The sequence below is a fragment of the Tupaia chinensis genome, unplaced genomic scaffold (assembly GCF_000334495.1).
Source record: "Tupaia chinensis unplaced genomic scaffold, TupChi_1.0 Scaffold000104_1, whole genome shotgun sequence".
Lineage (NCBI taxonomy): Eukaryota > Metazoa > Chordata > Mammalia > Scandentia > Tupaiidae > Tupaia > Tupaia belangeri.
The window spans coordinates 806,380-820,736 of record NW_006159568.1 but is presented as its reverse complement, the minus strand read 5'-3'; the positions used below and the strand labels follow the sequence as shown (position 1 = coordinate 820,736).

General features: G+C 40.7%; 1 protein-coding gene across 8 annotated transcripts in view; it reads right to left on the bottom strand.

Annotated features, from left to right (window-relative positions):
* Positions 1-3,112: 3,112 nt before the first annotated feature.
* The window catches only part of HEMGN (hemogen), a 22,238-nt gene continuing 10,993 nt past the window's right edge, over positions 3,113-14,357 (bottom strand). For all 8 annotated transcript variants that reach the window (XM_006143709.2, XM_006143705.2, XM_006143702.2 and 5 more), the window contains 2 exons: positions 8,200-9,677; positions 3,113-3,822 (listed from right to left, as the gene is read on the bottom strand). In XM_006143709.2, coding sequence (XP_006143771.1) covers positions 3,716-3,822; positions 8,200-9,677 — 1,585 coding nt within the window. In that variant the 3' untranslated portion in view covers positions 3,113-3,715. The remainder of the gene's footprint in view (positions 3,823-8,199; positions 9,678-14,357) is intronic.

Here is a 14,357-nt window from a genome sequence, read left to right as displayed (position 1 = left end):
ATTTATCAGGGGGAAAAGTCATTATGTTCATCCAGATTGATTTGTCGAACATTTGCTAAAGACTAGTTCTTGGGGCCAGCAGGTGGCATGGTGGTTAAGACGCTGGACACTCTCACATGGTCGACCATAGTTTGAGTCCCGGACCTGATGGTTTGCTTTCTCACGGTCCTGTGTGTGTGTGTGTGTGTGTGTGTGTGTGTGTGTGTGTCTAGTCAAATTAAGATGAATGAATGAATAAATTAAATTAAATAATTTTTTTTAAAGATGAGATCTTTTTATTCATTCATTTTTTGCTATGTGGCGCATGCACTTGCTGGAGACAGGGAGAAAGGGAAAGTGAGAAATCACCCTGTAGCGAGGATGACCATGCCACAATCTCTTCTCTTCCACTTTCCTCTTGAAATTTTGGGCACACACACATTCCCAATGTGATTTTTCTTCTTTTTTTCCTTTTTTTTTTTTTGAGAGGTTTTTGCTATAGGGTGTGTGCACTTGCCAGAAAGAGAGACAGAAAGCGAGAAATTACCCCCCAGGGGGATGGCCATGCTGCAATCCTTTCTCCTCCATTCTCCTCTCAAGATCCTGGGCACGCACACACACGCACCCAGTGTGAATTTAAGCCGAACTGGGTCGACTACATGGGAGTCCAGCGACATAGCCATTACGCCAACTGCTGGTTCCCATGATATGAATTTTCAGGCCACCGGGTCCAGGACTCAAACCTCAGAATCAGGTTATGAGGGATCCAGCCACCTTCATCGCCACATCACCTGTTAGCCCAAGACTAGTTCTTTAAGCCATGACATATGATGAATCCCAAATGGCAGTACCTTATTAATTTCGCTTTTGTACTTATATTTTTCAAGGAAAAAGATACTACCGTAAATAGTCAAGTTATGTATTGTATATAACTCTATGACTGTTGGCAATGTCATCTGGGAAGAACAGATAAATAAAATTTACTATTTAAAAAAAAAATACCAGGCCGGACTGTCATACAAAGTGATAACACAACAGGACCCACATTGGAAAGCCCTGGGTTTGCTTCCTGGGGCCTCTGTACACACCAGGCACTCGTGCCCGTAATCCCGGCAGGCAGAGAGTGCGGGAGGATCACAGCGTGAGGATCCTGTTGGTAGTACAATCTTTTGCTCTCAAAATAATAAAATATATCCTGGATTGAATCATGAAGCTGAGAAATGACATTAGTGGGAAAATTAATGAAAACCAAAACTCTGATTAAGTCTGTAGTTCAGATAATTATAATGTAAGTATCTTAATTTTTTAGTGTTTTTTTTTTTTTGAGAGGTTTTTGCTACAGGGTGCACGTGCTCGCCAGACAGACAGAGAGAGACAGAGAGACAGAAAGTGAGAAATCACCCCCCAGGGGGAATGGCCACGCCGCAATCCCTTCTCCTCTATTCTCCTCTCGGGATCTTGGGCACGCACGCACATGCGCCCGGCATGAGTTTACGCCACTGGGTCTGGGACTCAAACTGCAGTCGACTACGTGGGAGTCCAGCGACATAGCCATTATGCTAACTGCTGGTCCCTTAATTTCTTAGTTTTGAAGATGGTAACGTTAGGGTAAACTTGGTAGGAGGAATGTAGGTATTTTTGGACTGTCTCACAATGTTTCTGTAATTCTAAAATCATTTCTTCAAAAAGATTATTTAAAGCATAAAACAATTCAAAAATTGTTTGAGTTCCTGGATATCAGCCTACATAGGTGAGTCAGAATCACGGAGGAAGAGTCTGGGATTTCTGAAATCTTCCTCAGTGATTCTACCGTACCATGAGGGCTGAGAGAACCGCTGCAGTAAACCATGAGTGCCTAAGGGCCTGGGACCCCATCTTGTTCTTCCATGTAGCCAACGGCCTGGTTCATTGCCTGCATGAAGAGCTTGTGTAACTATATCCTTGCTGAACTTTATTTACAAAAATCTTCTTTACTTTTATTCCTGTGTAATAATAGAAGGGGAAAAAAATGGAAATAAACAAACAAAATGCCAACGGAGACTTCCAGACATCATCTGACCCAGAACAGTTACTATTCCTGTCCAAGTCTCATCATTTTCGATATCTTGACCATTATCACTCTGTTTGTCATACTCCTGAAATACTAAAACTGCCATACCTTTGTTCAAAAATTGTAGTTTCCCCTTATCTAACAAGTGGAATACTTCATTAGCTTGAATTTAGTTCAAATTTCTCTACATTCTGTCTGATAATAGGTCGTCAGGAAAGTCATGGCAAATTTTCTATGTTCTTCTATGCAAAAATGCATCATGACTTTCCGGTGACCCAATAGATCACCTGCCTAGTAAAAGATGTTTAGTATGTAGGGAACCAGCAGTTAGCGTAATGGCTATATCGCTGGACTCCCATGTAGTCGACCGCGGTTCGCGTCCCAGACCCGGTGGCTTAAAACTCACACCGGGCGCGTGTGCGTGCGTGCCCAAGATCCCGAGAGGAGAATGGAGGAGAAGGGATTGCAGCGTGAACATCCCCTCTGGGAGATTGATTTCTTGCTTTCTGTCTCTATGTCTCTTTGTCTGTCTGGCGAGCGCACGCGCCCTATAGCAAAAAAAACTCCCTAAAAAAAAAAAAAAAAGATGTTTACTATGCAAACCTACTGTTCCATGTGACCCCACAGTAACCGTAGTTTGCATGCAGTTCAGTTGAACATATCAAACTCGCACTTTTCTGTGTCACACAATAATAGTGCTCTCCTTAGGCATACAAACCTCCTACATCTGTCATGGCTAAGGCTCCACTCAGGGGGGCTAGCATGTGGTATGGTGGTTAAGACACTGAATTCCCATATGGGCAACCACAGTTCAAATCCTGGACACCGTGGCTTGAAAATCACAAGTAAATGGATAGATACGTAAATAAATAAAGGCTCTACTTATATGTACTTTTTTTTTTTTTTTTACTTTTTCAACCCACCCCAGCAAAAAGTGAGCATTCACTGTGATGTATCTACTATTCAGATGGTCCTAGCATTTACTATTTACTTTTGTAATTATTCGTTTTATTCCCCCATAACATTAAACTTCTGGTGGGCAAGGACTAACCACCCCCACAGTGCTTACTACAGTTCACACAATTAAATATGTAATAACGATTTAATATATATTCTGAACAAATACAATATTTTAAAAGTACAAGTAGAAAATCAAGATTCAAATTCAAAAGTAAACTACATTCATCACTCCAAATTACTTTTTAAGGAGTTCCAGAATAAGAATTGTTAAAATTAACTAGAAGACAACAAAAGCCTAAATAGAATCATGATGTTATTGTTACATTAATAATTGAGCAAAGTTTACAAGAAAACTATAGACTCCCCCTAAACTTTAAGTGTTCATACTTAATCACTTATCCACTCTTAAGAATTAATCAAATCAGAAAAAAATCAGTAATTCAACCCTCCCCTTTCCTTACTTATGTTTTTCCACCAGTCTTCTCCCCTACACACACACACACACACACACACACACACACACACACACACAGTAACAGGATATTGTCTGTGAGTAGAACCTAAAAAATGTTAGTTCTCTATTTCAGACATTGCATATAAGTGGAAAAAAGACAAAGTTAAAATATTAATGAACATTGTTGAGCGTTCTCCAATATTTCAGAAAAAATACACATAAAATATTAAGATACACATTTCATCAGATTCCAACTTTATGGCTGAGTATTGTCAGAACAAAACATAACTAAAGACATCGTTTTCTGGACGCATCTCCTGAGAAATGTTCCGAATTGTTGGTATTTCCGGCTCTTCTGCTTTGAGTTTTTCTTTTGTTTCTGTAAAATCAAACAAAATACAAAAATAGATTCAATAAAGAGTACCGGGATAATTGATTATCTATTTGTGTACCTACTTCACACCAGGCACGAAGATCCTACCTCACACTGTGCACAGAAATAGATTTCAGATGGCTTAAAGATTTAGATAATAAAATACCAGGGTCAGCTGGTAGTATGGTGGTTAAGGTGACTGGATCCTGCATGGCCAACTGCATGGTTCAAGTCCTGGCCCTGGCAGTGTGAAAAACATGCTAGGCATGTGTGCAACTGTGTCCAAAATCCTGAAAGGAGGGAGAAATGGAGAAGGGATTGCAGCATGACCATCCTCCATGGGAGGTGCTATCTCACTTTCCCTCTCTGTCTCTCCATCTCTCTGTCTTGCCAGTGAGCACGCATGCACTCTGGCAAATTAAAAATAGAATAAAATTAAATACCACTGGGGCCAGCAAGTGGCGTGATGGATAAGGGTGCTGGACTCCCACATGGCCGACCACGGTTCAAGTCTCAGAGCTGGTGGCTTGCTTTCTCACTTTCCCTCTCTCACTCTCTCGCTCTCTGTCTTTCTGGTCAAATTAAAAAAAAATTAATTAAATGAATGCATAAATAAAATTAAATAAATAATTCTTTTTTAAAAAAGAATAAAATTAAATACCATAAATGTTATAGGATAATAGTTTTTGAAACCTTGGATCAGCAGGTGGCAGGATTGTTAAGGCACTTGATCCCCATAAGGCCTACTCCATGGTTTGAGTCCCAGACACGATGACTCAAAAAACATGACAGGTGTGTATGTGTGCCCAAAATTCCAAGAAGGGATTGTGACATAGCCATGCCCCGAGTGATTTCTCACTTTCCCTAGCTCGCTCTCTCTGTCTCTCAAAGTACATTTCATGACTAAATATTCTAGCCCCTCTAAAATTCTAACTGTGCTATATTTGCCCATTTATTCAATAAATATTTTTTAGAAGTTTATTTACTTATTTCTTCCTTGAGAGAAAGGAATAGAGAGAATAAGGGGGGGCACCCCAACAGGGTCTTCACGCCACTATCTACCTCTGGTCTCAGCTGGTCCAGGTTATAGACACTCCTGTGGGAGCTCATGCACGCTCAGGAGGATTCTCAAGATGTGAACCCAGGATCTCTCCTACATGGGTTCAGTTGCTATTAACACTATACAGCCTCCTATCTTTGCATTTTAATGTTTTCACCTAGCAGAGAGGCAAAGATAATGTCATCCTGTGCAGTGCTGTCAAGGGTATGGGGGAAGGTACTGATATAAACTCTGACTGCATTTCTGGACATCAGTCTGACTACAGGTATCCAAATGTTAAATGTGGGTACTCTTTGGCCCAGCAATTCCACTTCTAGGGTTTGATCCAAAGGAAATAATCAGACAAATGTAAGCTTCCAGTGCCCTACTTTCCTTATTTATAACATGGAGATTTTTTTTATCCAATCTGGCTTTTAACATTGAACAAAATAATTCACATAAGATAATTAATACTGTGTCTGGCACATAGAAAAATGCCAAATAAACATTACTCTCAATGATATTCATTGAACATTGTTGTAATAGTAAAACTTAGCAGTAACAGAAGTATTCATCATTGTAGGGATTGGTTGAATGACTTACTGTAAATATATACAACAGTAATACTATGCGGTTCTTACAAAAGATGTCATAAAGATGCCTATAATATTGAACCAGCCCGTAGCTTAATGATTAAGGAGACTGGATCCCTCTGGCTGACTGCACAGTTCGAATCTAGGCCCAGTGGCTTGAAAGAAAAACTAGGTATGTGTATGTATGCTCAAAATCCCAATACAATGGAGAAGGGGAGAGGATTGCAGCTTGACCAACCACCCCATGGGGGGTGGGGGGTGCTTCCTCTTTCTCTGGTGAGCACATGTACCTTCTGACAATTAAAAAAAAAAAACGAATTACAAAAAAAGTACCTGTAATACGTATTGTAAATAGAAAAAATAAATTACAGAATGTATTGTCGTATTTCATTTGTTAAAACAAAACAATCTCAACACTGGGAATTGGTAACAGGAGATGGTTCAGAGTAGGCTTTTACTCTACAGTCAATTACATATTGCTTTAATTTATTACAGTGAACATTCATTACTTTATAATAAGCAGAAAAATGCTAATCCCATTTGTTTGGTGAGAGAAAACTACTTTTGCAAAAAAAAAAAAAAAAGATAAAATCAAAAATAAAATGAGCATAATTAATTGCCCACATTGATCTTGCTAGGTTTAGAATTAAACTGTTAGAAACTAGGCCACCATGTTGATTAGAGCTACTTCTCCAGCAAGGGACTCCCATCTGTTCACTCATATGTCTGTTTTTTTTTTTTACTGAAATGCATACTTTTAAACTATTTCCTCAAAATCTACTTAGACTCAAGTAACATCATGTCTTCATTGCACTTATCTTTTAGGAGAAAGAGCAAATAAAGTACCACAGGGCTTTCCTTAGAAAATAGTGTCCTGGGGCCAGCAGGTAGTATGATAGTTAAAGCACTGGACTCCCACATGATAGATTGTGGTTCAAGACCCAGACTTGGTGTCTTGCTTTCTCACATTCCCTCTCTCTCTCTCTCTCTCTCTCTCTGTCCAAATTAAAATAATAATAATAATAATAATAATAATAATAATAATAATAATAATGATAAATCAAATTGAATAAACAAGTCAGAAAGAGAGAGAAAAAGAAAGAGAAAGAAAGGAAGAAAGGAAAGAAAGGAAAGAAAGAAAGAGAGAAAGAAAGAAAGAAAGAAAGAAAGAAAGAAAGAAAGAAAGAGAAAAAGAAAGAAAGGAAGAAAGGGAGGGAGGGAGGAAAGAAGGAAGGAAGGAAGGAAGGAAGGAAGGAAGGAAGGAAGGAAGGAAGGAAGGAAGGAAGAAAGGGAGTGTCTTGGGGACAAAGAAGGTCTGAGAGAATTGTCCCATTTCTTTCCTTTTTTTTTCTTCAAAGAACACACATACATATTCTTGGGATGTGTGTGTGTGTGTGTGGGGGGGGTGTTTTTGTTTTGTTTTGTTTTCAGGTATATTAATCCATTTCCTCTGAGAGAGAAAAACAGAAAAAAAGAGAGACAAGCACCTCCAACAGGGTCCCAAACTATGATCCCAGTCTCAGCCAGACTGCATCATAGACACACATGTGTGCCCCCAGTATGTAGAGGGAGGCCCTGAACCATGAACCTGGAACCTTCCTGTGTAGGTCCAGTTGTGTTACCTGTCACCATCTGGTTCTCTACAGTATTGTACAAATAGCATTGAGGGCCTCAGTTATATCCCTGAGGCAAGTCAATTAAAGAAAGGTTATATTATTTTCATGCTTAGGGGGCCAGCAGGTAGCATGGTGGTAGACACTGGATCCCACATAGCCAACTGCATGGTTCGAGTCCCAGTCACCCCTCTCACCACCCAAAATTACATCCCCACAGTGTGACTGCTCAAAACCCAGAGAGGAGACTGGAGGAGACAGGATTGCAGTGTGGCCATCTTCCAAGGGGTGATTTTTCTCTCTCTCTCTCCCTGGAGAGTGCATGTGCTCATAGCAAACTTTTTTAAATTATGTTTTTTTTTTTAAGTGCTATGCTTAGAAAAAAGCTTTTCCAAACCAAATACTGAAATTGAAAGATTTTAGTAAACCCAATAAACTGTATGAGTTCCATAGTAAGAAGGTTATGTGTGTGTGTGTGTGTGTGTGTGTGTGTATAATTTTCTTTATTCATTCATTTATTTTAATTTGACCAGAGAAAGAGAGAAGGTGAGAAAATGAGCCATCAGGTCCAGGATTTGAACCACGGTTGGCCATGTGGGAGTCCAGTGCCTCAACCACCATGCCACCTGCTAGCCCTGAGGATCATATATTTTATACTTATGCATCTCCCTTGGCACCTTGCACTATGAAGTCACTTGCCTTTATTTTACTAGAAAAAGTTAAATTTCTTAGAAAAACTTTACTCTCAAACTTTCTTATTCATCTAAACTTAATTTTCCTTTAAAATATTCTACACATAATTCATTCCAGACTGGATTAATCTCTCTTCACTGGTTGTAGCACCCTAAAATAAATACTACATACTAGAATCATACGTATCTGCACTTTCAGTTATTTTCTTTTAATTATTTGGAAATGTGCCCAAACCAGCATTGGTTGCATGAGAAATATTTTTACTTGAAAGTAGCCAATAACTAGTACTCTTGGAGATAACTGGAAAAAAATGTAGATTGTCAAAGAAGTTTGTAAATCATTACTCTGAGGGAAATATACCTAGGTTGGTGCTATAATTATAAATGAGGAACCCCCCCCCTTACATGGCACTATCACTAAATTGTCCCCCCAAAAGAGCTCCTACCTTGAGGAAAGCTATGAGCATCCTCCTGATGTGCTGTAGAAGGCTGGTCTTGGGGTCCACCTGTTTCTTGGTATGGGTCCAGAAAGGATTCTTTAGCAACTTCCTTATCTTTATGTGTCTTAGTAGAGAGGTCTTCAGGCCCAGGTGTTTCTTGGTGTATTTCATGTGAACATTCTTCAGGCTGAGGTGTTTCTTGGTGTATTTCATGTGAACATTCTTCAGGCTGAGGTGTTTCTTGGTGTATTTCATGTGAACATTCTTCAGGCTGAGGTGTTTCTTGGTGTATTTCATGTGAACATTCTTCAGGCTGAGGTGTTTCTTGGTACATTTTAGTTGTACATTCTTCAGGCTGAGGTGTTCCTTGGTATATTTCAGGTGAACAGGCTTCTGGCCTAGAAGTTTCTTGGTATGTTTCAGGTGAATATTCTTCAGGCGCAGGTGTTTCTTGGATTGTTTTATCAGAGGGGACTTTAGGCACAATCATTTCTTTATATATTTTATGAGGAAAGTATTCAGAATCAACTGTTTCTTGGCATGTTTTTACAGAAAGGTCAGTAGGTACAGCTATTTCTTCTTGTGTTTTAGGAAATAAGTTTTCATTCTCATCTATTCTCTGGTCTGGTTCAGAATTGTATTGCTCTGGTTCAGCTGGGTTTTGGTAAGTGTCAATATCATAGCCCTTAGGCACATCTGGTTGGGGGCCTGATTCAGGAGACCTTCCTTCTGGGTCTGTTACATCTTCAGATGATGTAGAAGGAAGGGCTCTGGGTACAGCCTTTCCTTGACACATTTTAGGACTGAGATCTTCAGGGTGAGCCACAGCTTGGCACATTTTGAAAGGATGGTCTTGAAATACAGCTACTTCTTGGCATATTTTAGGAGCAAGGCCTTCAGGTTCAGCCATAGCTTGGCACATTCTGAAAGGACGATCTTGAAGTACAGCTACTTCTTGACATATTTTTGGAGTGAGGTCTTCAGGGTCATCCATAGCTTGGCATACTTTAGGAGAATGGCCTTGAAGTGCGGCTATTTCTTGGCATGTTTTTGGAGAGAGGTCTTCTGGTTTGGCCATAGCTTGGCATACTTTAGAAGAATAGTCTCGAAGCACAGCTATTTCTTGGCATATTTTTGGAGAAAAGTCTTCAAGTTCAGCCATAGATTTGCATATTTCATAAGAATGGTTTGGTACTGCTCTTTCTTGGTTCTCAGAAGATTTTTTCTGGTAAATAATGCTTTCTTCATGTACTTCAGAAATAAGTTCCTCAGGCGCAGCATTTGTGGGAGAGGCTGCCGAAGGAAGGGCTTCAGTTACACCCCCGGGTGGCTCATTCTCTTTTTCTGTAGGTGCCAGTGCTTTCTCCATCACTTCCTTTTCTGTTTGTGACTGAGGCTCCACCTTCAGTTCTGTATTTTGTTGTCTCTTTCTGCCTCTTTGATTTCCTTTTCCTGTTCTCTGTCGCTTGTGTTTTTTCTGTTCCCTGCAGAGATCAGAATTAGTGTCAGCAACAGGACTACAGAATTCAAATAAATGCTCTAATAACAGTTCCAGGTCTCCCTTATTGGACAACCTTGAACAAGTTCATCTCTCTGGACCTCAATCCCTGTGTCTGTACATGAAAAATCTGTGCCAGATGTCCTCAACTGTTATGGAGGAAATGTCCCTTCAGGACTCGGCAACTCTGACCCTTCCCCATCGGTATCCGCCTTTTCGACCGTAGTGCATGTGTGTGTTTGCTAGCATAGACTTAAAGTGTAGTTATGGAGAATACAGAATTCCTAATATAAATTGATTGCTTGGCATTCTGGTCGGATAAGGGAGTCTTCCAAAACTTGTTGGAGATGCATGTTATGAAAAAATTGTGCATGGATTTCAAAAAGAGTTCGGCATCAAAATAAATTTATACTGTCATTCCATTTCTCCACACACCTTTTGTAGTCTCCTCATCCACTATTCTGTAGGTTTTTCATTTTCTGTGAGTTCGCCCCACTCTTCCCTGGGTAAACTGATACAATTGAGTTTCTTGCTCTGCAGTCACATGATGTTTTATATATGGCTTGCTTAGCTCACATGGTGTCCTGTATAAGAATGCTAAGTAACTATATTACACATTAAATGACTTATACTGTAAGCTGGGTCAAGATCTGCAAAAATATTTCTTGAGGTTAAGAAGTTTTGTTTTGTTTTGTTTTTCTTTTTTTTGGAGAGGTTTTTGCTATAGGGCGCGTGTGCTCGCCAGACAGACAGAGAGAGACAGAGAGACAGAAAGAGAGAAATCACCACTCAGGGGGGATGGCCATGCTGCAATCCCTTCTCCTCCATTCTCCTCTCGGGATCTTGGGCACGCACACACACATGCCTGGAGTGAGTCTAAGCCACTGGGTCCAGGACCCGAACCGCAGTCGACAACATGGGAGACCAGCGACATAGCCATTACACTAACTGCTGGTCCCGAGGTTAAGAAGTCTTATGGAAAGGTATACATAACCATATTACACCTACTATTAATTGATTAAAGATCTAGAAGATGAATGAATGGACAGGAAAATTACAATAATGAGAAATGTTTAGGCACTGCAAATATAAACTACAGATGGTTATTACAATTGGGCTGGAGGAGCAGGGAAGATACCATAATAAGCATGTAATCATGTTTTAAAGCTATTGAAATTTTGTTCCATGCTACCTGCTCCATAGAACCTTCAAGACTAAAATGCTTTCCTGGCTTAACACTCTTACGAGGTTTATTGTGTCATGCTAGATGTAAAGAGTGTAGGCTGCAGGATGTGAGGGCAATCTGGCTGCAACATCTGTCACCCCATTGATCGCCAGGGTTGATTCGGCTGATCTGGCTGGCTAGGCGGGTGTCCCCTTCCTCCCTCACCGCTCCATGTGCGTCCCTCCCGAAGCTGCGCGCTCGGTCAAAGAGGACGACCACCCCCGATAGAGGAGGACCCTTCTTCAGTCAAGGGTATACGAGTAGCTGCGCTCCCCTGCTACAACCTCCAAACAAGCTCTCAAGAATGTAGGCTGCATATTGCATAATGCATACTTCATACATTTCTGAATAAACTGCACATTCTTTGGAGGTAAAACCAGTGTTATTTTTATTTTTATAGTTTTCAGTTTCTTGCACAATAAAAAAAAATCTGTGGCAAAAAAATTTTGTTTTTGTATATGTTTAGAATATCCCATAATAAAAGATTGCCTCGCCAAAACCAATTTGAAGTCAATATCCTAAAGCCTAATACATGTCATGGGACTCTCAAAAGGAAATATCATATATTGGGTCGTCTGGACATAAGTCATTCTGCAATAGAAAAATACGTCTTGACTTTCCTGACGACACAATAGAATGACAGGAACTCTGAAGATATGGTTACGGCACCTTTGCATTTGGAGTAAACAAGGTAACAAGATAAATTATAAAATTTTTATTGCTAGGTTAATAAAAAAGATGACATATCTGAATTCTTCAGGAAATATTTTTTTCCTAGATATGAAATCCCAAATACTTTATTATGTGGATTTCTAAGTGAGGAGATCTGAGTATTATACTGTTCCATGTCTTCGCTAATGGTTCTTCATAAAATACAAACATATTTTTTAGCCTCTACTCTTTCATGATCATGGGAAAATCACACATCATGTCTATGCCTTGAGTTTAAAATAGGGTGAATAATATCTGCCCAACTTCATGTGGTGATTGTTAGAATAGCATATAAGGGGCTGGTGAGTGGCATGGTGATTAAAGGCATTGGATTCCCACATGGCTGACTGAAGTTTGAGACCCGGATCTGGCAGCTTGCTTTCTCGCTTTCCCTCTCTATCTCTCTCTCTGTCTCTGCCTGGTCAAATTAAAAAATAATAATAACAAATGGAATTAAATAAGTAAGTAATTCTTTAAAAAAGAAAATAGGATAGCATATAAGACAGCAGGTGGTGTGATGGTTAAGGCACTGGACTCCCACATGACTGACAGTGGTTTGAGTCCTGGACCTGGCAGCTGGCTTTTTCACTTTCTCTCTCTCTCTCTGTCTCTCTCTGGTGAGTGTGCATGCCCTGTAGCAAATTTTAAAATAACAATAATAATAAATAAAATTAAATAAATAAGTCTTTTTAAAAAAAAGCCAGCAGGTAGGGCCCAGCAGGTAGCTTGGTGGTTAAGGCGCTGGACACTCCCACATGGCCGACTACAGTTCAAGTCCCAAACCTAATGCCTTGTTTTCTTACTGTCCCTCTCTCTCTTTGTCTCTCTCTGTGTCTCTGGTCAAAATTAAAATAAATAAATGAATAATTTTTTAGTAACTTACATGAATGAATTATTAAGATACAAATTAGTACTCTAATATTAACATTGGAAAATTTTTTTTACTTTTCTTTTTTTGAGAGATTTTGCTATAGGGCACATGTGCTCGCCAGACAGAGAGAGACAGAGAGACAGAAAGCGAGAAATCACCCCCCAGGGGGGGATGGTCACGCCACAATCCCTTCTCCTCCATTCTCCTCTCAAGATCTTGGGCACGCAAGTACACACGCCAGGGGTGAGTTTAAGCCACTGAGTCCGGGTCTCGAACTGCGGTTGACTACGTGGGAGTCCAGCGACATAGCCATTACACTAACTGCTGGTCCCAACATTGGAAATATTTATAGTACTTCCTTTGTATCAGGCATTGTTTCAAGTCATTTACTTACACTATAATCTCATGTCATCTACAACCTATGAGATAGATACTATTATCTCCATTTTTCAGGTGACAGAACTGAGGCACAGAGAAGTTGAGTCACTTGCCCAAGGTCACTCAGTGGCTAGGGAGCCGGGCTTCGAATCTAGTCATTCTGGCTGTAACATCCAGGCTCTTATCTGTTACACTCTGCTGCTTTGTGAAACTACTCAGGTTTCACCGTGCGTGGTCTATTGTCATGAGACAAGGGGACGCGGCCCTCAGAGGTACAGAGATGTGTCACCAGAGCAGGTCTAGCCAGCTGCCAAGAGGTTCACAGAAGTATCTGCTTGAGTGAACTCCTCGGCCTTATGCCCTCAGCCTGCAAGCTTGAGTACCCAATTCTGTCAGCACACTGAAGCCAGTTCCTTTTATCAGAGGCAGAGCTCATCAGCCAGGCTCAAAAAGAGTGATATGTAAGCAAAAGGTCAAATTTTAAATTAACAGTGAGAAATGCAACATACACATACACGTTAGAGGATGCTTAGGCTGGCAAACGAATGCACTCTTCTCTGTAGGCAAGTACTTGGGAAGCCATGCAATGACCAGATGGTGGCTTAGTGGGCAAGGAATTAGGAAAGCCATTGGATAATCTTCAGTGTGTCACCTGCCACATTCAGGGCCCGAGCACTGAAATTTCTATTGTAAAATATATAGGCATTACTGGAATAAAAGAAAACTTCTGCAAAATTATGTGCTAAAAAGTGACAGTAGTTGTGGGGAGAAAATAGGTTCTGAACAAATAACTCAAAACCTATGCACCCTTTTGGGACCAGCAGTTAGCGTAATGGCTATGTTGCTGGACTCCCATGTAGTCGACTGCTTTCGCTTCCCAGACCCGGTGGCTTAAAACTCACGCTGGGCGCGTGTTCATGCGTGCCCAAGATCCCGAGAGGAGAATGGAGGAGAAGGGATTGCAGCGTGGCCATCCCCCCAGGGGGTGACTTCTCGCTTTCTGTCTCTCTGTCTCTCTCTGTCTGTCTGGCGAGCGCACGGGTCCTATAGCGGAAAACCTCTCCAAAAAAAACCTCTCCATAGCATGCGCCCTATGCAGCCTTTTCACACTAACAAAAATAAGGGTGGGAACCAGGAGAGATCATTTGGATTGCCAGACAGGCAGCTTACTGTGGCTGGAGACTACTTCAAGGGGAGGTGAAAATGCAAATAAATAAATAAATAAATAAAAATAAAAATAAAAATAAAACAACAGTGTTTAACTGCAGTCTTACAGAAGCTGAGACCTGAGCTCTGAGCCAGCAGGGCTGCCGTTAAGTTAGACAGAGGGGAAGTGCAACCTGCCACAGGGTGGAGAGCTAAGCACACTGGCGTCGTGCTTCACCAGGGAGGGAAACCCGGATGCCTGCTGGAAAGGATCCTGCCACTACTGCAGCCAAGCAGGATCCAGCAGCCAAGATGAAGCCTTTTTTCCTTTCCTG